The sequence below is a fragment of the Peromyscus eremicus genome, chromosome 1 (genome assembly GCF_949786415.1).
Source record: "Peromyscus eremicus chromosome 1, PerEre_H2_v1, whole genome shotgun sequence".
NCBI lineage: Eukaryota > Metazoa > Chordata > Mammalia > Rodentia > Cricetidae > Peromyscus > Peromyscus eremicus.
The window spans coordinates 167,344,514-167,366,480 of NC_081416.1; the positions used below are offsets into that span (position 1 = coordinate 167,344,514).

Consider the following 21,967-nt stretch of genomic DNA (forward strand, 5'->3'; position numbering starts at 1 on the left):
GGAACTGAGAACGGGTGGGGCTGAAACCCAGCTCTTGCTGTGGCCCAGGCTCAGGAGGGTAGGAGTCAGGACCCTGATGAGCACAGGCTTTGAACTGTTCAAGATGAGGCCTGAGGACTGTTAACCCAGAGGTGTCCAGATTAGAAGCAGAGCCCCTGGATTCAGGAACACCAGGGTGTGATCAGGATACCCACTGCTGCTGATGTGTTCCTGTTGGCATGAAAGCCCCTGGAGTCTCAGCTTCCTCCACGTGAAATGGAGTGTCTTAGTACCAGTGGCCCATGTGTCCTGCCTGGCTCTGTGCTGGGAGGTGGCAGATATGCATCTTTGATGATAGGTATCAGTACTGTGAGGACTTTGGTTCCTCTGGTGCCCGGCTCACTACCTGCTACCTTCCTTGGGTTCTGGAAACTACAGAATGCATGTAGATTTGAGAGAGCAGCTGGGAGCTATAAAGTCTAGGATTGCTTTGGAGACCAGGGTCAGGGTAGAGGTGGATGGTGTTGGGGTTGGAGGGGAGTAGGATGGGGCTGCCAGGCTTGTGACATCATGCAAGACGGAAGGCCAGTGGGAGTTATGTGGGGACCTGGGGACAGGGAAAGTGGTGGGTCAGAGGATGGCTGAATCACACCCTGAGATCTGACAGCTCCCCACTTTGGGGTTCTGGCAACCCCATCATATCTCGCTTGCCCTACTCAGAGTGGAAAACATGTCTCACTCGAAACTCGGTATGGTGGGGCTAGAGCCTCGGCCACCTGTCTGGGAGGAGGCCAGAGGTCGTACTGGCTCCTTCATGGACCTCATCGGCTCCTCCCAGACAGCTGATGCCTTCTTGTGACCATATTCCACCCCGCCCCGGTGCCTCACAGTGGTTGACACCTCCTGTACTACTTTTTGGAGGTGCCCTCTCTTGTCCTTCCAGGGGAAGGCAGAGGCCCAGAACTCTCTGAAAAAGACTTCGAAGCGTCAGGGGTAGCAGTGGGGCTGGGAAGGTAGAGGGGGTGGGAGCTGGCAGAAGGACCTCGGAGTCCTCCTGGCTTCCTCTCCTTCCCTCTGTTTTCATTCCTTCTCTGTTTCCAGAAATAAGAATGTCTAAGCCCCTGGAGGCCGAAAAGCAGAGTCTGGACTCCCCATCAGAGCACACAGGTGAGTGGGGATGGGCAGAGGCGGGGAAGTGGGCAGGTGAGAATGGGGACAGTGTGTAGGAATGGCTGGCAACATGACCTTTCTTTCCCTTCACAGACACCGAAAGAAATGGACCGGACGCTAACCATCAGGTCAGGATGGCTCAGGCACGCTCGAGGGCAGGAAGGGAAGGAGAGAGCAGTGGTTAGTGGGGACAGCTGTCCAGAACTTTTCACGACACCATTCTCATCCCTTTGCCCCAATTCTCTCTTCACAGAACCCCCAGAATAAGGCTTCCTCATTCTCTGTGTCCCCAACTGGCCCTAGCACCAAGGTAAGCACCCGTGAGATCGTTCTGGGAAGGGAGGTGGTATGTGGGATGAAGGACATCTTCAGCATGCCTGCTGTGGACCCAGGTCCTGCAAGAGGACCCGGTGACAAGGTTCCTCCTGCCCCTTCTCACCCTTGGGTTCCCGCCCCAGGCTTGTGACTCACCCAGTCCTCCTTCCCCTTCCCTAGGGGGTGGGGGTGGCCAGGGAAATCCCCCCCAGAGCCCCAGGGCGATAACAACAGGAAGCCAAGGCTCCTCCCCCATCCCGACTTCCCTGGCCGAAGGGGCCTGAAGCACCCCTGTACCCCAACACACACACACACACACACACACACACACACACACACACACACAGCAGGGAACGGGATAAGAGAAGTTGGCAGATGCAGTGTTGACACCCATGGGATGAAGGAGAGGGTGATGGAGAGGAGGGGCCTCTGTGCTAGGCACTGTGGGGCTTAGGGAGCTTCTGGGGCCCAGGCTCCATTTAGCCTGATAGTGGTAAGGGCCACAGACCAGGTTCAGACGCCTAAAAGGAGAAGCAAGAATGTGGGGGCATGGACAGAGCCCTGACCAGAGGTGCCTGAAGGACTAGGTGAGGCTCAGAAGCGCCTCTCACCCAGCCCTGCATCTTTGCTCTGTGACCATGGGAAAGTCACTTCCCCTCTCTGAGCTTCTTAGTTTCCCTTTGCTAACGCTGGGGGAGGGGGGGCAGTCAGACTGGAGATGGGGCGACCTCTGAGGTCCTTTCCCTGTCCGCTCTGTCCCCAATGCTGGGAGGACAAAATACGTTGTGATCAAGTGTCTTTTATACTCTGCACTGGGACCCAGGGCCTGCGTCAGAAGGGCCCCCCAACTCCTGAGCTGGCCCTGAGCCTTAGTGTTTGCCTCAGCCCAGCAGTGTGTGCCCATCCATCTTTGCCATTTCCTCTGCTCCTAACAGCAGCTTTCTTTGGGAAGCCAGTGAGGGGCAGTGAAGGGTCCTCCATCTCCTTCTCAGGCCTGGAATTTCTTCCACATTTCACCCTGCTTCTACAGCCCTGGCCTTTTCTCTTCACCTCTCTCCACCTCCTCTGCATTGGAGTTTCCCCAGCCACAGCGATCCCTGTGCCTCCATCCCCGATGTATCGGTGCACTGCTGTGGATTATTATTTACATAATAATTTTGTTAAGTGGCTCAATTTTAAAAAACATTTTATTATGGAAAATGTGATACAAAAATAGAAGCGTGTAGCGAAAATACCAACCCCCAGGAACCCATCAATCAGTTTCGACAATTACCAACTCATGAACAGCTTCGTTTTTCAACAGCTTGAATAAATGGGTTTTAAATGGAAATTTCATGAATGGAAAACCAGAATCACTTACCATGGAAATAAATACAATGATTATTAAATTCTACCCAGAGTCCCTCATGTGCTGAAGGGTCTAACCCCAGGGCCTCTTCTCCACCAGTTGAAAGGGAAGATTAGCTGGCATTGGTGAGATGCTTAAAATGTCATCACGGTCAATTGTACTGGGGCAAGCATTCAATGCCAGCTCTCTGGAGGCCAACGTAGGCTGCAATAGTAAGTTCCAGGCTAGTCAGAGCAACTTAGCAAGACCCCTTCTCAAAACAAAATAGGCCAGGGATGTGGCTCCATCGGGAGTGCTTGTCTAGCATGCATGATGACCCTGGGTTTGATCCCCAATACTCCATAAACCAGGCGGTGCAGTACATCCCTGAATCCTAGCACCAGGAGGTGGAGACAGGAACATCAGAAGTTCGAGATCATCCCTGACTATCTAGAGAATTTGAGACCAGCCTGGGCTGCCTGAGACATGCTTCAAAAACAGAAGCTGAGCATGGTTGTACATGCATTTAATCCCAGCACGTGGGAGGCAGAGGCAGGCAGATCTCTGTGAGATCAAGGCCAACCTGGTCTACAGAGAGAGCTCCAGGACAGCCTGTCTCAAAAAACCAAAACCAAAAAGTTTTCAGTGTTCTTCAACTTCATATTAAAATACAATACATATTTACATATATATGTATGTATGTATATATATATATATATATATACACACACACACACACACACACACACACACACACACACACATACAGGTGGATCATTAGTCTATCGTTCATAATTTTCCCAAGCTATGCACGCTCCAAGAATACTGTTGAATATAATGATACATGCTTCTAATCTCAGCCCTAAAGAGGCTAAGGCAAGAAAAGTGCCCTGAGTTTGAGGCCAGCCTGGGCTACATAATGTAGCAAAACCTTGGGATTTTGTTTTTTGTTTTTAAAAAACCAAGTAAGCAATTTAATGGAAGGTGGAGCGAGAAGGCTCAGTGGGTAAAGGTGCTTGCTGCCAAGCCTGAATGACCTGAGTTCAATCCTCAGGACCCATGTGGTGGGAGGAGAGAACTAATTTCTGCAAGTTGTCTTCTCACCTACACACGTGTGTTTGGGCATGGGCACACCCATGCCAGATAAAATAAAATAAATAAAATAAAAAATATAAATATTTTTTAAAGTTGATTACGAGACCCTTTAATGTCCTTTCCGGGAAAAGTCCATATCTCCAACTTATTATTATTTTTATTTTATTTTTTTATTTTTATTTTTTTTTTCGAGACAGGGTTTCTTCATGCAGTTTTGGTGCCTGTCTTGGATCTCACTCTGTAGACCAGGCTGGCCTTGAACTCACAGAGATCCACTTGCGTCTGCCTCGGAAGTGCTGGGATTAAAGGCGTGTGCCACCGCTGCTTGGCTCATAACTCCAACTTCTCATAGTGTCATTTCCTGCCTCACCCTTTTATGCCTAAAACTTCTGACACTTCTATCCCATGATCTGAGACATCAGGGTCTGTCATTTGGCCTTTCCCGAGCCTCTGTCTGTCTACTTATCTCCCTCTGCCTACCAGATGTCACTCTCCTGTCAACCCGCTGCGTCAGCTTGCATAAGTCAATCTCTCTCTCGATCTGCTTTTGCAAAATGAGATGCTGAGCTGCAAGATGGTCCCTAATGTCTGGTCTGGTCCAGAAAATATGGTATCTGTCAATCTGGCCATCACCCAGACGGTCCCAGGCACCCTCAGCCAGCATCCTTTCAACCCACAGTCCCCGCTGTGTGGCTTTTTTGTGGAGAAGAGGAAGAAGTCAAGGATGGCTTGACGCTGGCCTGTTTTATGTATTTACTGCAAGCTGTATCTGTGTCATGGTGAGCGAGACAGGGAGAAGCTGGAGCCACCTCTAGCTCATGCACAGGCCAGGATCAGCAGCTCTCTGCTGTCTTGGCTGTGGCTCTGTTTTAGTCTCTGAAGTGAGGGACTGGTAAGAGCAGGGTGGGTCTCCAGCATGCCCCGTCCTCTTTTGTCTGAATCCCCCATGGGTATCATCTGCTTGTCTCCATAATCATAAGGGTTTGTGAAGTACTAAGCTGTTTATTTTTTGAGATTAGGGTATCAATATATAGCACAGGCTGGTCCTCAGACTCACAGTCCTCCTGCCTCAGTTTCCCAAGTGCTGGGATTACAAGTACTCATACTATACCCTCTCCGGCTGGTAAGGTTTTATTGTTTTGAGTTTTTTTTCCAGAATTAAAAAAAAATTATCTTTTTAAAATTTATTTTTGGGTCTTTCTTTTTTCTTTCTTTCTTTCTTTCTTTCTTTCTTTCTTTCTTTCTTTCTTTCTTTCTTTCTTTTTTTGGTTTTTTGAGACAGGGTTTCTCTGTGTAGCTCTAGCTGTCCTGGAACTTGCTCTGTAGACCAGGCTGACCTCAAACTCACAGAGATCTGCCTGCCCCTGCCTCCCGAGTGCTGGGATTAAAGGCGTGCACCACCACTGCCCAGCTAATTTTTGGTTTTTTCAAGACAGGGTTTCTCTATGCAGCCCTAGCTGTTCTGGAACTCACTCTGTAGACCAGGCTGGCCTCAAACTCAGATCTGCCTGCCTCTGCCTCCCAAGTGCTGGGATTAAAAGTATGTGCCATCACTGTCTGGCATGTATTTGATATTATAATATGATTACATTATTTTTCCCTTCCCTTTCCTTCCTCCAGACCTTCCCATATCCCCCTCCTTATAATTTTTCAAATTCATGTCTGCTTTTCTCACTAGTTGTTATTACATCTATCTATCTATCTATCTATCTATCATCTATGTATCATCTATCTACATATTATCTATCATCTATCTATTATCTATCTATATATCTATCATCTATCTATGATCTATCTATCTATCTATCATCTATGTATGTATCTATGTATTTATATATCTATTATCTTTCTATGTATGTGTCTATGTATCTATCATCTATCTATCTATCTATCTATCTATCTATCTATCTATCTATCTATCTATCCATCCATTCCTAAATATATGTGCAGCAGCCCTGGTTGGCCTGGCACTCACAGCAAGGCCCCTGCCTCTGCCTCCTCCTGAAATGCCTGGATTACAGGGGTGTACCACGATTTCTAGCCTCTGGTAGTGATTTTTTTAAACATGCAAGACCCTTCTTTTCAACAACAAAAAAAATTAATTTAATTTTATGTTTGTAAGAGATTTGCATGTATGTTTGTCTTTGCACCGTGTGCATATATGCATCATTGGTGCCCACAAGGGCCAGAAGAGGGGGCCAGATACCCCAGAACTTGAGTTACCGATCCATGGTTGTGCTGCCATGTGGGTGCTGGGAACCAAATCTTGGTCCCCTGGAAGAGTAGCCAGTGCTCTTAACCACTGAGCCATTTCTCCAGCCTGCTCAACAAAATTTTATTCCAACGGACAAATAAGAGCTGCAGCCCTAACTCAGTGTGGTGGCACACACCTTTAATCCCAGCACTCAGGAAGCAGAGGTGGGTGGATCTCCATGAGTTCCAGGCCAGCCTGTTCTACACAGTGAGTTCCAAGACAACCAGAGCTACGTAGTGAGGCCCTGTCTCAAAAAACAGAAAACAAAAAGCCACAACAACAACAACAAAGGAGTTGTACCCCAAGCTGAAGGCAAGGGGGGCATGTGCGAGTCCTAGAGACCTCCCTACGCTCCTAGCACCGGCATTTCCCATTTTATAGGTGGGGAAAGTGACTCCTGGGAGGAGGAAGGTGCTTTCCAAAGGTGGCCTCTCCCGCAGGGAAAGGACACTGAGGCCAGAGAAGTGGCCAGAGGCCTCAAGCCACAGCCTTGGCACTGCTCCAGCCGACTCCCCTGTGCCAGGGCTGCCACAGCCACACGCATACCCTCTTTTTGGTTCACAGGTGGGCATTCTCTCTGGCCTCCACTTAACATTCTGGGGTCCCGGACCCTGCCTCTCTCCTCCCCAGATCAAGGCTGAAGACCTCAGTGGTGACTCAGCCCAGGCAGCACCCCCGCCCCCCCAGCCGGCTCAGCCTCATCTGCCCCAGGCCCAACTCATGTTGACGGGCAGCCAGCTAGCTGGGGTAAGTATTTGGTAGAGGCCCTGGCAGAAGGCATGCCCTCCCATCCGCTGCAGGCCATGCAGGTGACAAGTCTCACCGAGGCCACAGACACTCTCACCCTTGCCTCTTCTCCTCCTCTGTCCTGTGAAGGATGTGTCTCCTAACGGCTTGATTCGAATACTAACCCCTTTCTGCCTTCTCTGCCCCTGCTGCCCTGCTCTCTGCCTACTCGGCCGGCCGCCCACAGCTCACAGCGCTAATGCCTGCTCAGCAGCAGCTTCTCCTTCAGCAAGCCCAGGCCCAGCTGCTGGCTGCTGCCGTGCAGCAGTCCAGTGCCGCCGCCGCCAACGCCGCCGCCGCCGCCGCAGCCGCTGCCTCCTCCACCTCCTCTGCCTCCTCCTCTGTCTCCTCCTCTGCCTCGCAGCCCCCAGCCTCCTCTGGGGGAGGTGACCTGCCGCCATCACAGCCTGCCAGCCAGCCCCCAGGGACCCCACAGCTCACCTTGTCCCAACCCATCCAGCTCACAGCACAGGTAAGGGCAGCCACCAAGCATCCTACTTGCAGTAAGGGACCTGCAGAAGCAGGGTGCGTGCACAAGGTGGGGGATAACTGGTCCACAAGGGCCCTTCTGACACCAACCATGCATGCGCCAGGTGGTTCTGCACCTGTGGGAAGCCTTGGGAGAGCGTGCCTTCCCATCGTACAGATGATTAAAGCAAGGCTCACAAGGAGTATCCCATATACGTGAGTGATCTTCATGGTGGGTTGAGCTACACGCTTTCTGTGCATCTTCTAAAAGCTCAACTTATAATGAAACCAGGAGTCACCACCCTTATTCCCAGGAATGGTATCTACGTGTGCATAAAAACGAAAAGGCTGAGCTGGAGAGATGGCCGCTCTTCCAGAGGTCCTGAGTTCAATTCCCAGCACCCACATGGTGCCTCACAACCATCTATAATAAGATCTGGTGCCTTCTTTATGCAGGCAGAACTCTGTATACATAATAAATAAATAAATCTTTAAACAAACAAAACAAAACAAAAGGGCTGGGAACGAGAATTAACGCTCTGGAATTAGTGTGTGAGAGTGTAGCTCAGTTGGTAGAATGCTTGCTTGGCATTCACAAAACCCTGAGTTCAAACCCTAGTACCTCAAAAATCTAGTGTGGTGGCACACACCTGTGACCCCAGCCCTCAGGAGGTGAAAACAGACCGACAGGTCATCAATGGCTACACAGTGAGTTTGAGGACAGCCTAGGCTACATGAGACCTGTCAGTCTCAGAAAAAAAAAATACAAATAAACAAAACCCCTCAGAATTAGTACCCTACTTCTTGGTTCATCCCACAAGATGATCTTCCAGTTAAGAGGTCATTGAACTGAATTTAAAAACATGTTTCAGGTGGGCAGTGGTGGCGCACGACTTTAATCCCAGCACTCAGGAGGCAGAGGCAGGAAGAATTCTGAGTTCAAGGCCAGCCTGGTCTACAGAGTGAGTTCCCAGACAGCCAGGGCTACACAGAGAAACCCTGTCTCAAAAAAAAAAAAAAAAAAAAAAAAACAAACAAACAAAACACCACGTTCCGCTCTCCCAGTGCTGGCGTTGACACATTTACCCAAATCACGAATTAGTGGCTATGCTTGTTTCCGGAAGTCGCCATTACAAGCTGCCGTCAACCGAATGAGTCAAAACCGAAATGGAACTCCACGTGTTGGAGCATATCTGCAACCCCAGCACTCAGGAGGCTGAGACAGGAGGATCTCTGGGAATCTGAATCGAGCTTGAGCTACCTAACAAAACCCTGTCCAAAAAAAGAAAACAACAAACTAAAACCCACCAGCTCACAAAGTCCAGAAATGTATTGTCTCAGGCCACATTGCCAAAGTTAAGATGCCAGCAGAGCCGTGCTCTGTCTGAAGGTTTAGGAAAAACCCTTCTTGTGTATAGCTCCTGGGGGTGCCAGCGATCCTTAGTGTCCAAGGTGGAGACCAGGTGGGTCACTCCAGATCTGTCTGCGTTAACACATGGACTTCTGTCTCTGTGTATGTCTGTGTCCTGATTGCTTGCTCTTATTAGGGCATCAGTCACTGTGTTAGAGCTTAGTGAGCTTACTTTAACTTTGTCGTATCTGCAGAGAGCCTATTTCAAAATAAGGTCATATTTACAGGTACCAAGGCTTGGTACTTTAACCTATCTTTGGGGGGTGGGGCACAATTCAACTCAACAGTAATGGATAAATTGTCCGTACAGTGGTGGCTGGTAGCAGAGGTAGTTCAAAAGTGGTGAGACTTAGCTGGGTGCAGTGGTGTATGCCTTCAGTCCCAGCACCCAGGAGGCATAGGCAGGATCTCTGTGATTTCAAGTCCGGCCTGGTCTATGTAGTGAGTTCCAGGACAGCCAGAGCTACACAGTGAGACCCTGTCATGAAGAAAACAAAGTAGTGAGACTTGATCTCAAAATAAAAAGTGAAAGGAAGGCTGAAAATGTAGTTCAGTGGTAGAGCCCCTGCCTAGAATCCCCCAGTGAGGGGCTGGGGTGTGGTTCAGTGGTAGAGCACCTGCCTAGAATCCCCCAGTGAGGGGCTGGGGTGTGGCTCAGTGGTAGAGCCCCTGCCTAGAATCCCCCAGTGAGGGGCTGGAGGCGTGGCTCAGTGGTAGGGTGCTTGCCTGATATGCATGCAAGAGGATTAGGTTAAATCCCCAGTAAAGGAAAAAAGTCCATGCAGAGGAGCCCAGTCAATCTTCTGCAGCCTGCTGCCTGTCTCACTTCTACAAGCACTTAAGTTCACCACATTCTAAGGTGGTAAAAGTCTTGGGAAATCCTGTAGCAAAGAAACCCTTTTAACTTCCCTCAGGGTATCTTTCACCACTTTTCTCTCACGCCACCTTCCATCTCCCCCCACACTCCTGGGGGAACTGTCTATGAAGGGGAACTGTCCAGCCCTTGTGGGGCTGTCCTTACAGGGACTTTACCCGTTTTACGAGGTCCATCTCATTATGGATGCACCCCCTTCAGGACTCTCCTGAACACTGGGCCTGCCCCTGGGCCTCGTTCAGGGTCTCAGCCAGCACTCTGCTTCACGAGGGCTCTTCCTAGCACAGCCCCACTCATACTAGGCTCAGCCCATGGCAATAAATGGGAGTTGCATCTGTCCCAGACACCAACAATGACCTCTAAAGGGCAAGTGTCATCCCTCAGCCAAGGCAGAATGCTGGAGAGTCACAGTGACAAAATGGCGTGCCTCGGGTCACAGTGTGAGTAGGATTGGCAGAGCTGGCCTGGGAGCTCAGGGCTCTAACCACATGGCCTGCCTGTGGTGGCCTTTGCCTCAGCCATCCTTCATGGGGACATGGTTTCCAGTCCCCTCCCACCGGGGCCACCAGAGACTCCCGCAGCAGGTGCACATCATTCGCTTGGTAGCACACACAGCACAGGGTATCGGGGCTTCTCGCTCAGGCTACTGGCTTTGTTGCCGTTTTCCTCTCCATCCTGGGTTACTCTCTTCCATTACCCGGAAAGCTCCTCTTCGTCCATCACCCCCAGCTCAGATCCCCCACATTCATCCTGGCTTTCCTGGTCCAGTTGTGTCTGAGTGCATCTGGGGAACTGCCTCTCAGCACAGTAGAGGAAAGAGGAGAGGTAGACCGCTCTCCTGGCCATCCCACCACCTCAGGAGTGAGCCACGGACACTGTCTGAGTTCACACAGCCTCAGGACCACAGTCGGGCTGATGCTCAGCCACTTGCTGTCCCATCCTGCCCTCATGGCTAGACCCCCTTGCACTTCTCCCCGCAAAGCCTTTCGTCTTGCTCATTTCCCTCCTAGCCGCCCTCATTCTGGATCTTTCCACTCGATCCCCTCGGCAGGTGCAAAGCTGAATACAAGTTCTAGGAATTCATTTCTCGTGAGCTGAGTTGCCCTGTGGCCTTATCTGCTCAAGAGTAGCCTGTGCTGCAGCTCCTGTGCTGGGCAGTGCACAGGGACCGGGGACAGCTCCTCCCACCCTGACTTGCCCATGGACCCACAGCTCTAGACCAGCTCCTGGGGCTTAAGTCTCTTCTCCCTGCTTCCACTTCTTTGCCTGCTCAGCTCTGTCCCTGCAGTCAGGTCACTAACATCCCTAGGCCTCCTGTGTGTAGGACCCTGGCAGAATATAGGGACTTAGGAATGGGTCACAGGCATCTTTGTCTCCCAGGAGACTCGCTGGCTTGTAGTGAAACAGGCATAACTAAAATGTGTTACGTTTGAAAATAAGAAGTCCCATCCAAAGCACTCTTGGGGCTATGGGTATAGCATAATGGTAGATCACTTGCCTAGAATCCCCCAGGGAGGGGCTGGGGTGTGGCTCAGTGGTAGATCACTTGCCTAGAATACCCCAGTGAGGGGTTGGAGGTGTGGCTCAGTGGTAGAGCCCCTGCCTAGAATCCCACAGGGAGGGGCTGGAGATGTGGCTCAGTGGTAGAGCCCCTGCCTAGAATCGCCCAGTGAGGGTCTGAGAGTATGGCTCAGTGGTAGAGCCCCTGCCTAGAATCCCCCAGTGAGGGGTTGGAATGTGGCTCAGTGGTAGAGCCCCTGCCTAGAATCCCCCAGGGAGGGTCTGGGGGTGTGGCTCTGCTGTAGAGTACTTACCTGGTTTGCCTGAGGCCCTGGGTTCAAACCACAAAAACAAGCAACAACAACAACAACAACAACAACAACAACAAAGATTCATGACCCACCACTTTAAAATGATATAATAATATAAAATAAAAAGGGGAAGTTCCCCTGCTAGTTAAACTGTTTAGCACGATGCTTCCCTGCAGTTTCTCTGCTGTACCTATGAAAGGACAATTATATTATATACAGTCGGATAATTGGCCTGTCCAATGCTTGGTATGGTGCATTCTACTGAGGGAGCTGTGTGGATGTTTATCAGATCAATGAGGGCTGTTTTGTTGTTACGGTTTTTCAATCAAGGGAAGGGAAGGCATCTCTTCAGGGGAGTGTTTCAGAACGCCTGCAGTAGGGCTTGGCATCGACTGAAAACTTAACATTAACCGTGAAAACATCATTTTGTGTTTGTAGGGTGGAAACGGAATACAGAATGATGTTTAACATCATCTCCTAGGCTAAGAGGGTCTTGTGAATGACAGTGCCCACTGGATCTGGTGGGAAATTTGGATCCAGGAACATGTCTAGTGTTTGAGGGAGTCAGGAAGGCTTTTGGGAGGTGGTAGTAGAAGTTTATTGTAACAAGTCTTTTTCTGTCCCACCATCCAGCTCCCAAATAATGACATGGAGACTTATTAATTATGAAAGCTCAGCCTTAGCTTAGGCTTGTCCCACTAGCTCTTATAACTTAAGTTAACTCATATTTTTATTAATCTACATTTTACCATGTGGCTTTTTAATCTTTCCCCCATTCTGTGTGTCTGACGCCTTCTTCATCTCCCTGGCATCTCTGCCTCTCTTCTTCCCAGAGTCCTCTCTGTGCCATGAAGTCCCGCCTTTACCTCCTGCCTAGATATTGGCCCTTTAGCTCTTTATTAAACCCATCAGAAGGTGCCTTGGCAAAGACACATCTTCACAGTGCACAAAAAGATTATTCCACAATGGTTCATAGGTGGGTGAGCAGAAGGAAAGGCTTGCAGACAGTAGGAAGTGCAGGCATGATGCAAGAAAGCGGGCCAGCTCAGAAGCTGGGCCAGCTCAGAAGCGGGGCCAGCTCAGAAGCTGGGCCAGAGTGGTGGGGAGAGGCAGCAGAGGATAAGCGTATTGGACATCATCCAGTCCAAAGCTGAACTCTAGGCAGCTGAGGGACAACGAAAATGTTTGGCTCAGATCATTGAAAAGGTCTGCTGTGGAGTATTGGGCCCAGCTCCAGGGATACCTCCTTAATGTCATTCTGGGGCAAGTAAAATGACACTCCATCTCTCTGCTCAGGAGAACAGTTGTACCCACTGGCCCTACTTGAATCAGTGCCTGAGGCCTTGAGAAGACAGAGTCAGAACCCCTTCTAACTCCTGGGACCTGAGCATGAGCAAAACAGGTCCCCAGATAGAAGAGCTGAGCCCTGTTGTTTTCAGAAGGGACCGTGGTGCCAGACCTGGAGGCGTGGGGTCAGCACATAGACGGAGCTGTGGAGTTCTGAACTGGGTAGCCCTGCATACTGATTCCTGGTTCAGGATATGACTGGGAATTTAGCAAAAGATGACATGGGCTGGAAGACTCTGAATGCAAGTTTTTCTCCCTGTTGAATGACTCTCCATTGTCTGTTCTGTGACCCAGCAGGACCTCACTGGATACTGCTTCTCCATTGTCTTTATTTTTCCTTTTCTCCTCAACCCTTAAAACGTTTCTTTAATGTCGACATGGTGGCACATTCCTTTAATCCCAGCAATGGGAAGCAGAGGCAGGCAGATCGCTGTGAGTTGGAGGCCAGCCTGGTCTATAAAGCCAAGAACAGCAAAGGCTACACAGAGAAACCCTGTCCCCAAAACACCACACACACACACACACACACACACACACACGAAACAAAATAAAACCTCTTTTTTTAAGATTTATTTTTATCTTAACCTGTGTGCATTTATATGAATATATGCCTTAGAGGGGTGTGCCTATGGAGGCCAGATGTCTTGAAGCTGGAGTTATAGAGACCCCCTCATGGACGGGGTACAGAACTTGGGTCCTCTGAAAGAGCAGCAAGTGCTCTCAATGTGAGCCATCTCTCCAGCTACCTTCCCTTTTGTTCTGAAACCAAATCTCAACATGCGGCTCAAACTAACCTTGAACTTCTTTATAGCCCAGGCTGGCCTTGAACCCTTGCTCCTCCACCCCAGCTTCCCAAATTCTGGGATGATAGGCGTACACCACTACTCCTGCCTCCTGCTGCCCCACTCAGAGCTCTTCCTAGGAGAGTGACTGGAATCATCACTTCCACTCAAGTGGCGTTCATTAGGTCCCTTGTGTATATCATGCCTCCTCATGACCAGCTGCCCTTGAGGGTTGTGAACCCTAGCAGGGAAACAGACTGTAAACCAGCAACAAGACGGTTCAGAGTAAGGGTGATGTGCAAAACGAAACAGGGCCTCGTGGGAAAGGGAGGGGCCCAGTCTAAAGGGGTGGTTAGGAAAGATTTCACTGAGAAAATGGCCTTTGAGAGCCGAAGGTTGAGTGAGTCAGTCTTGAAAGAAGCGCGGGGGGGGGGGGGGGGAGGCAGGGAGAGGGAACAAGGAGAACAAGGCAGAGAGGAAAGAGGCTTGGCTTGTTCAGGGCTCATCCAGACAGCTCCTGAGAGGTGAGGGGAAAGCCAGGCAGAGTGGCGCACACCTGTGGTCCCAGCCACTTGGGAGGTGGAGGCAGGAGGATCAGGAGTCGAGGCCAGCCTCAGCCGTGTGTGTGTGTGTGTGTGTGTGTGTGTGTGTGTGTGTGTGTGTGTGTGAGTGTGTGTGACACTGTTTCAAAACAAACAAAACCGTTACGGGCTGGGGACACAGCTTGTTCTATGAAATGTGCTTGCTGAGAAAGCGTGATGAGGACTTGGGGTGGATCCCCAGCACTCATTTAAGATTGTCAGGCTCAACAGTTCTTATCCGTGACCCTAGCTCTGGGGAGGCGGTGACAGCAGGATAGTTGAGGCTTGCTGGCCCACCAGCCTAGCTGAACTGTTGAGCTTTTGGTTCAGTGAGAAACCCTGTCTCAAAAAAAATCAAGTAAATGAGGAGGACATTTATCATTGGCCTCTCTCCAGTCCCTACATGTGTGTACACACATGTGTGCAGGCATGCACACACACACACACACACACATGTACACAAAAGTAAGTGAGTGGGGAGGCAGGCATAAGGGAGAAGATTAAGACAAAGGGACTGAAGGTATTCTAAAGCCAGCTTTGACAGCACATCTCTGTAATTCTCGCACTCAGGAGGCTGATGCAAGGGGACTGCCCTGAGTTTGAGGCCATCTGGGCTACAGTATGAGACCCTAACTCAAAAAAAGAAAACCAAACAAACAAACAAAAAAACCCAAAAAACAGAACACAGGTGTTTTAGCTGGGAGTGTGGCCAGTTAGTAAGAGTGTGTACATGGGGTCCTGGATTCTGTCTACAGCACTGCATAGACCTGGTGTGGTGGTACACACCTGTAATCCCAGAACTCCTGAGGTAGAGGCAGGAGGACTAGAGGAGTTCAGGACAACTGTGGGGGCAGCCTGGAATGGAGCCCAAGGCTTGTCACATGCTAGGCAGGAGGTCTATTATCCGGCCAGGCACCAAGTCTGATCCTTTATGGCTCTACGCATTGGCTGAGGGGAAGAGGGTCTACAGATCCTGGAAGTAGAATCGAGAGGAGTCATAGGAAGTGGGCACATGGGAGGGAGCAGAGGCTGGCTTGCAGAGGGAGGTGACGGTTGGGCCGAGAATGACTCCTGGGATTTTGGCTTCTGTACCTGGATGATTTTCTGAATTAAGAAAGAAACAAGTGTCTCATTGAACCTGTTGGGACTTGAACCCCACCCAACAGGGTCTCACTATGTAGCCCTGGCTGGCCTGTAATTCACTGAGGTCCACCTGCCTCTGCCTCTGGAGAGCTCTGATTAAAGGCATGCACCACTACACCTAGCCGGAAGACTCTCTTAGTTACTCAAGTGGAGACATCACCCAGGCAGGTGGATATCCCAGGCTGACGCTCAGCAGAGCCTGGGTGGGCGCTGGACCTTGTCAGTGGTTAAGAAGATGTGAAGAGGACAGATGTGAAAGCCAGATGGGGCTCCCACTCTTGACAGCTCGTGATGGAGCAAGCATGAGGGGACAGTGGCGGCTAGCGCCTGTGTGTAAGTAATGTGTTCAGATTTCTAAAGTGCCCCCCAAATAATGACATCACTCAGGCCCCAGTGAAACCCAGGGAAGTATTACACAGTTTACCCTCATTTCACAGATAAGAAAGCTGTGGCCCAGAGGAAGGAATAACTCAGTGACTCAAAAGTTGAGCATACCTGTCACCACAATTACTTATCATTTCTGTATGGCATTTAAGGTCTTTTTGGTGGTTATTGCATACAGAGTTGGCGGTAGAGCACTTGTCTGGCATGCTTGAGGTCCTGGGTTCAATCCCAAGAACTGACCAAAATGATTGCTATTGTTCTTATTGTTGTTTTCAGAGTCTCATGTAATCCATTCTGGGCTGGAAGTTGTTCTGTAGCCCAAGCTGACCAACTTCTCATCTTCCGGCCTCCACCTCCCAAGTGCTGGGATTGCAGGATTACACCGCCACACCTTACCCTTTTAGCTATTTGAAAATATGCAATATGTTATTAATTATAAATACCTTCCTGCTTTAACAGAACAATATAACATTTCCCTCCCATCTGACCGAAACTATGTGCCCTGTTCCCCATTCCTCAAGTGTCCTTGTTTAGAATACCGTGACAGCTCTTATTCACTTGGTTCCCACAGCTCGCCTCTTCCTCCTCCTCCAAGTCTAGACTTAATTCAGTGCTGTGTCCAGAACTGGTCATTATCTGCCATATTAAAGATGTCCCACATGCTACCACCCTCCAGTCATGGTGTGGCTTTTCGGGGGTGGGAGCCATGGGGGAGAGGGCCTCCTGTCCTGTGCACTGGGGTGAGGCGCAACACCTGGGTCATCGCAGCTGGCCAGCTCTGGGGCTCTGCTCTCCTCCCATTCACTCTCACAGCTTTCTTCCCAACCCCCGCCCTCACCCCCAGGGGGGACTGAGGTCTGATGAGAAAGTGATCACTTACACCCCCATTCCCTTCACCCATGTATCTGTATTAGCCATGTATCTGTCTTTCTGTCTGTCTGCAGCAAAGCCTAGTCAGTCTGTCCTGTTACCTGTTAGGCATGTGCACTGGAGGCAAGAGTTGGTTCCTTCCCAGGCTGGGTGTGGTAATGCCCACCCATTACCCCAGCACCGAGGAGGCAGAGGCAGGAGGATTGTAACAAGTTTGAGGGCAGCTTGGGTTATATAGTGAGTTCCAGAACATCCAGGGCTACATAATAGGCTGCATCTCAAAAAAACAAAAACAAAAACAAAACAAAAGCAGAAAAGAGTTGGTCTCTTCTCTTCTCGGCTTCAGTGGGGTATGCTAACCTTCCCAGCTGGTTCGAGTAAGCAATTGAAGTATGAACTGTGCCATCCAGGGCCTCCTCCAGCGTCTCAGCTTAGTCTAACTTCACCATTTCACACTGGAGGAGCACGCCCCAGGTGGTTAAGAGAGAGCCGGGCGGCCTCTCTGGACTGTGCACAGATGTTGCAGGCCTCCTACTGGCTGTGCCCCATCCAGATCCTGCTTGCTACACACTATTCAGCAGATAGCAGGAAGAGCTCCCTATGTGCAGGTGCCTTTCTGGGTGAGGATAAAGTGGACAGTCTTGTGCCATCCGTCTTAGCTGGAGAGACAGACGGGAAGCGAGCGATTCCGGCAGGACAGAAAAGAATGTGGTGTTGTAATGAATGTGGTGACAGGAGAGGGAAGATAGGGAGCGGTAGCCACTCTGTGGAAGAGCAGTTGATGGAGACCTAGAAGAAGTGGAAGGGGTGGTCCGGGGTGGTCCAGCAGGACTAGCAAAGGCCTGGAGGTTCCTTTCCGGGGTGAGTGACAAGGAGGAGTTGGTGTGGCTGGACTAGGGTCAGAGGGCAGGACAGTCACGAGGAGAGGCCCGGGGTGAGCTAGGCTGCCACAGAGTGTTTGGGTTCTAGCAGACCCGGGGATAAGAGACAGTGAGGCCAAGACGGATTGTGAAAAGGTCCGGGCTTCCTTTTCTCTGTACCACTGGCATCACTGTAGCCTGTCCAACATGTTCCTAGTAGAAGGAGGGGCCACATCTGCAGCCAGAGGGTAGGAGACAGCCATGTTTTCCCATCCAAGTTCACAGCTTCCTCCTGGGTGGGCTGTGGATGCTTGCTTTCTGTTTTTTTTTAATTTAAAAAAATGTTCACAGGTTTATTTATTTTATGCAAATGAATGTTTTGCCTGCATATCTGTCTGTGCACCATGTGCATGTCTGGTGCCCGTGGAGGTGAGAAGGGGCATCAGGTCCCCTGGAACTGGAGTTACAGATGGTTGTGAGCTGCCATGTGGGTGCTGGGATTGATCTCTGGTCCTCTGAAAGAGCAGCCAGTGCTCTTAACCACTGAGCCAACTCTCTGAACACACTCTTTACTTATTGTTGTTGTTGTTGTTATTATTATTTGTTTTTTTTTTTCAAGACAGGGTTTCTCTGTGTAGACCTGGCTGTCCTGGAATTCCCTCTGTAGATCAGGCTGGCCTCGAACTTACAGAGATCCACCTGCCTCTGCCTCCTGAGTGCTGGGATTAAAGGCGTGCATCACCACCACCTGGCTAAACCCCTCTTTTAATAAATTAAAAAATTTTTTTCATCACTGTGTTTTGCAATTTCCCAAAAACTTTTGTGGAAACAAAAAAAAATTTTTTTTTTTAAATTTACATCAAGTCGCATGAATACCCCCAAAAGGTCATGTAAGTGGAAGGTGTCGGTAGGAGTGAGAGAGGACAGGAGAGGGTAACCAGGCAAATATGTCTGAAATACATTAGGTTACAGTATGGACATGCCATCATGAAACCCACGGTCACACATAATTAATATATGCTAATAACAATGGGGCCATCGGGATGGCTCAGCACATAAAGGCACTCCCTGCCGAGACTCCAGCTCAGATCCCAGCATTCAAACAATAAACCACAAACACCTGAGGCCTCCGGTGTGTTGTGACCTCAGAGGGATCTGACTTCTTCTCCTCCTCCATGTGTACACACCCACACACATACACATGTGGCAGGAAGAGGAAGAGTCCGTGGTCACCCTCAGCTACATAAGGAATTCCAAGCCAACCCGAGCTTGTGAGACCTTGATTTAGAAAAAAACAAAAACAAAAAACCATCTCAGAAGCCTGTTGCTATCAGACCCACTCTGGTTGAGTGGAGGACACAGGTGGCCTGCGGTAGACGGTGCTGACCTTTGAACCAAGATGGCAACAGTGGAGGGGGAGAGATAGAGAGATGGGAGGTGAGGAGAGGAAGGGCAGGGGTCAAGGGTGAACCTGAGTCAGTCTCAGCCTGAGCAGCCAGACTGGCGGAGGGCTTAAATTGTTGGGTTGGTTTGTTTGTTTTATAAGACACCCGAGGGCCATAGAGAGCAGGGTGGGTGCCCTTTGTGGGCCCTGAAGGGTGTACCACTGGGAGAGCCTTTGAAGGAAAAACAAACGTCAGCCAGGTGTGGTGGCAGGAACCTAGGATCCCAGCACTGGACAGGCTGAGGCAAGAAAGGATCACTGGGCTTCCAAGGCTACCCTAGCCTATGCAGGGTCAGGCCCGGCAGAGCTACACAGTGAGCAGAGGGAGAGAGGACAGGGGAGTGGGGGGAGGGGGGAGGAGGAGAAGCAGTGAACGTAGACTACAGAGTTAGACTCAGAGCCTTGGATGGCTCCACTGTCAATGGACGCTTCAGCCTCAATGCTTCTCGGTTGATCTGCAGCTGGAGGGAGACAGCCGTGGGTTTTTTGTTTTTGTTTTTTTTAAATAGGGCTAGGGTATCTGGGGGTGGGGGCGGGGTAGAGTAGATTCAGTCCTGAAGGATGCATTATCCTTTGCCGTAGGTTACCAGCATAGAATAAATGCAGAAAAGTACGCCGGTCACAAGCGTGCAGTTCAGTGGTCCCCCACTAACCAAGCACACCTGTGTTGATGGCCCCCGGGAGCCTCTTGAGTGTGTGATATGCAGATGGCATATAAACAGGATATAGGATGCCATGACCACATGTGGAAGTTTGCGTTGTTGCTGATTCCACTTCTGGCGGCTTTACACCTAGGAATGGAGTTGTTGGGTCCCAAGGCAGGTGCACATTCACTTGTATTAGTTTGCTAGCGCTGCTGTAACAACGAGCCACGATCTGGTGACACAAACAGCAGACATATATTCGCTCACAGCTCTAGAAGCCAGGAATGTAGCGTGGAGGTGTGGGCTGGGGCTCTCGTCTGCTCTCTTTGGCTTATAGCCGGTCTTCTTTCCTGTGTCTGTTTACATCATCTCTGCTCTGTGTCTATATCAAAATTCTCCCCCTTTAAAACATGCATTTATTTTGTGTATGTGGGGGGTGGGGTTTGCAAATGTGCCATGGCATACATGTGGAGGTCAGAGGCGGGTTTTGGAGATCAATTGTCAGGATAGGCAGTGAACACTTTTACCCACTGAGCCATCTTGCCAGCACACTCTTTTTGTTTGTTCACAACAAACACTGGTCTCACATATATTAGTTAAGTTCTCTACTATGCCACGCCTCTATCCCCTCACTGGGAGATTCTAGGCAGGGGCTCTACCACTGAGCCACACTCCCAGCCCCTCACTGGGGGATTCTAGGCAGGGGCTCTACCACTGAGCCACACCCTCAACCCCTCACTGGGGGATTCTAAGCAGAGGCTTTACCACTGAGCCACACCCCACCCCTCACTGGGGGATTCTAGGCAGGGGCTCTACCACTGAGCCACACCCTAGCCCCACACTGGGGGATTCTAGGCAAGTGCTCTACCACTGAGCCACACCCTCAGCTCCTCACTGGGGGATTCTAGGCAGAGGCTCTACCACTGAGCCACACCCCCAACCCCTCACTGGGGGATTCTAAGCAGGTGCTCTACCACTGAGCCACACCCTAGCCCCTCACTGGGGGATTCTAGGCAGGGGCTCTACCACTGAGCCACACCCCACCCCTCACTGGGGGATTCTAGGCAGGGGCTTTACCACTGAGCCACACCCCCAGCCCCTCACTTTGGGATTCTAGGCAGGGGCTCTACCACTGAGCCACACCCCCAGCCCCTCACTGGGGGATTCTAGGCAGGGGCTCTACCACTGAGCCACACCCCAGCCCCTCACTGGGGGATTCTAGGCAGGGACTCTACAACTGAGCCACACCCCAGCCCCTCATTGGGGGATTCTAGGCAGGGGCTCTACCACTGAGCTAACACTTTCGGTCTTTTTCTTTTTATACAATTTCATTTTGGGGGAGCTGGAGAGATGGCTCAGAGGTTAAGAGCACCTGCTCTTCTTCCAGAGGTCCTGAGTTCAATTCCCAGCAACCACATGGGTGGCTCACAACATTCTGAAGTGGGATCTGATGCCCTCTTCTGGCATAAAGTTGTACTTGCAGACAGAGCACATATACATAAAATCAATACATTTTTTAAAAAAGGTTTTATTTTTGACCTGGACGGTGGTGGCGCACCCCTTTAATTCCAGTACTTAGGAGGCAGAAGCAGGCAGATCTCTGTGAGTTTGAGGCCAGTCTGGTCTATAGAGTGAGTTCCAGGACAGCTAGGACTACACAGAGAAACCCTGTCTCCAAAAACAAACAAAGATTTAATTTTTGTTATTTTTATTTATGTGTACATGTGTGGCTCTGTGTGTCACATGTGTATGGTTGCCCATGGAAGCCAGAAGAGGGTGTTGGCTTCTTCATACCTGGAATTACAGGTGGCTGTGAGCTGCCAGGTGTCAATACTGGGATTTGAACCCAGGTCTTCAGGAAGTCCTCGTAACCCCTAAGTCATCTCTCCAGAGTACCCCCTCCCCTTTAAATTAAACTCAGGCTCCTGGCCTGAATTTTCCTTTTTGGGGTGGGGGGTGATTTCGAGACAAGGTCTCAATGTGTAGCCCTGGCTGTCCTGGAACTCACTCTGTAGCCCAGGCTGGCCTCGAACTCACAGAGATCTGCCTGCCTTTGCCTCCCGAGTGTTGGGATTAAAGGTGTGGGCCACCACCACCTGGCTGAATTTTCCCCTTTTAATGACACTATCAACCATAATGCATTGGAACCCACTTTCATGGCCTTGTTCATCTGCAAAGCAAAGATCCTATCTCCAAATAAATTCACAAAATCTGAGTTCTTTTTTCAACCTAAATTAGTGCCGAAGCTTCTCTCCAAATGTCTATACCAATGCACACACCTGCTATTTGCTGGAGTGCGTTAAAGATAATTCCAGACATCATACCACATGCCTTGGGAACATTTTAAAAAGAGAAAAAAAGACTTAGCCTGGTTTACATTTTTAAACAAGTCTATTTGTTCTGTGGGAATGTAAGACTAGGC

General features: G+C 50.1%; 1 protein-coding gene across 14 annotated transcripts in view; it reads left to right on the plus strand.

The window, feature by feature from the left end:
* The first annotated feature begins 1,082 nt into the window (after positions 1–1,082).
* The window catches only part of Pou2f2 (POU class 2 homeobox 2), a 29,512-nt gene continuing 8,627 nt past the window's right edge, over positions 1,083–21,967 (plus strand). For 5 of the 14 annotated variants that reach the window (XM_059253504.1, XM_059253505.1, XM_059253509.1 and 2 more), the window contains exons 1-4: positions 1,083–1,146; positions 1,243–1,277; positions 1,403–1,459; positions 6,771–6,887. In XM_059253504.1, coding sequence (XP_059109487.1) covers positions 1,089–1,146; positions 1,243–1,277; positions 1,403–1,459; positions 6,771–6,887 — 267 coding nt within the window. In that variant the 5' untranslated portion in view covers positions 1,083–1,088. Of the gene's footprint in view, positions 1,147–1,242; positions 1,278–1,402; positions 1,460–6,704; positions 6,888–7,113; positions 7,399–21,967 lie in introns of all 14 variants that reach the window. The other 9 variants (XM_059253502.1, XM_059253503.1, XM_059253508.1 and 6 more) reach the window with 5 other exon arrangements.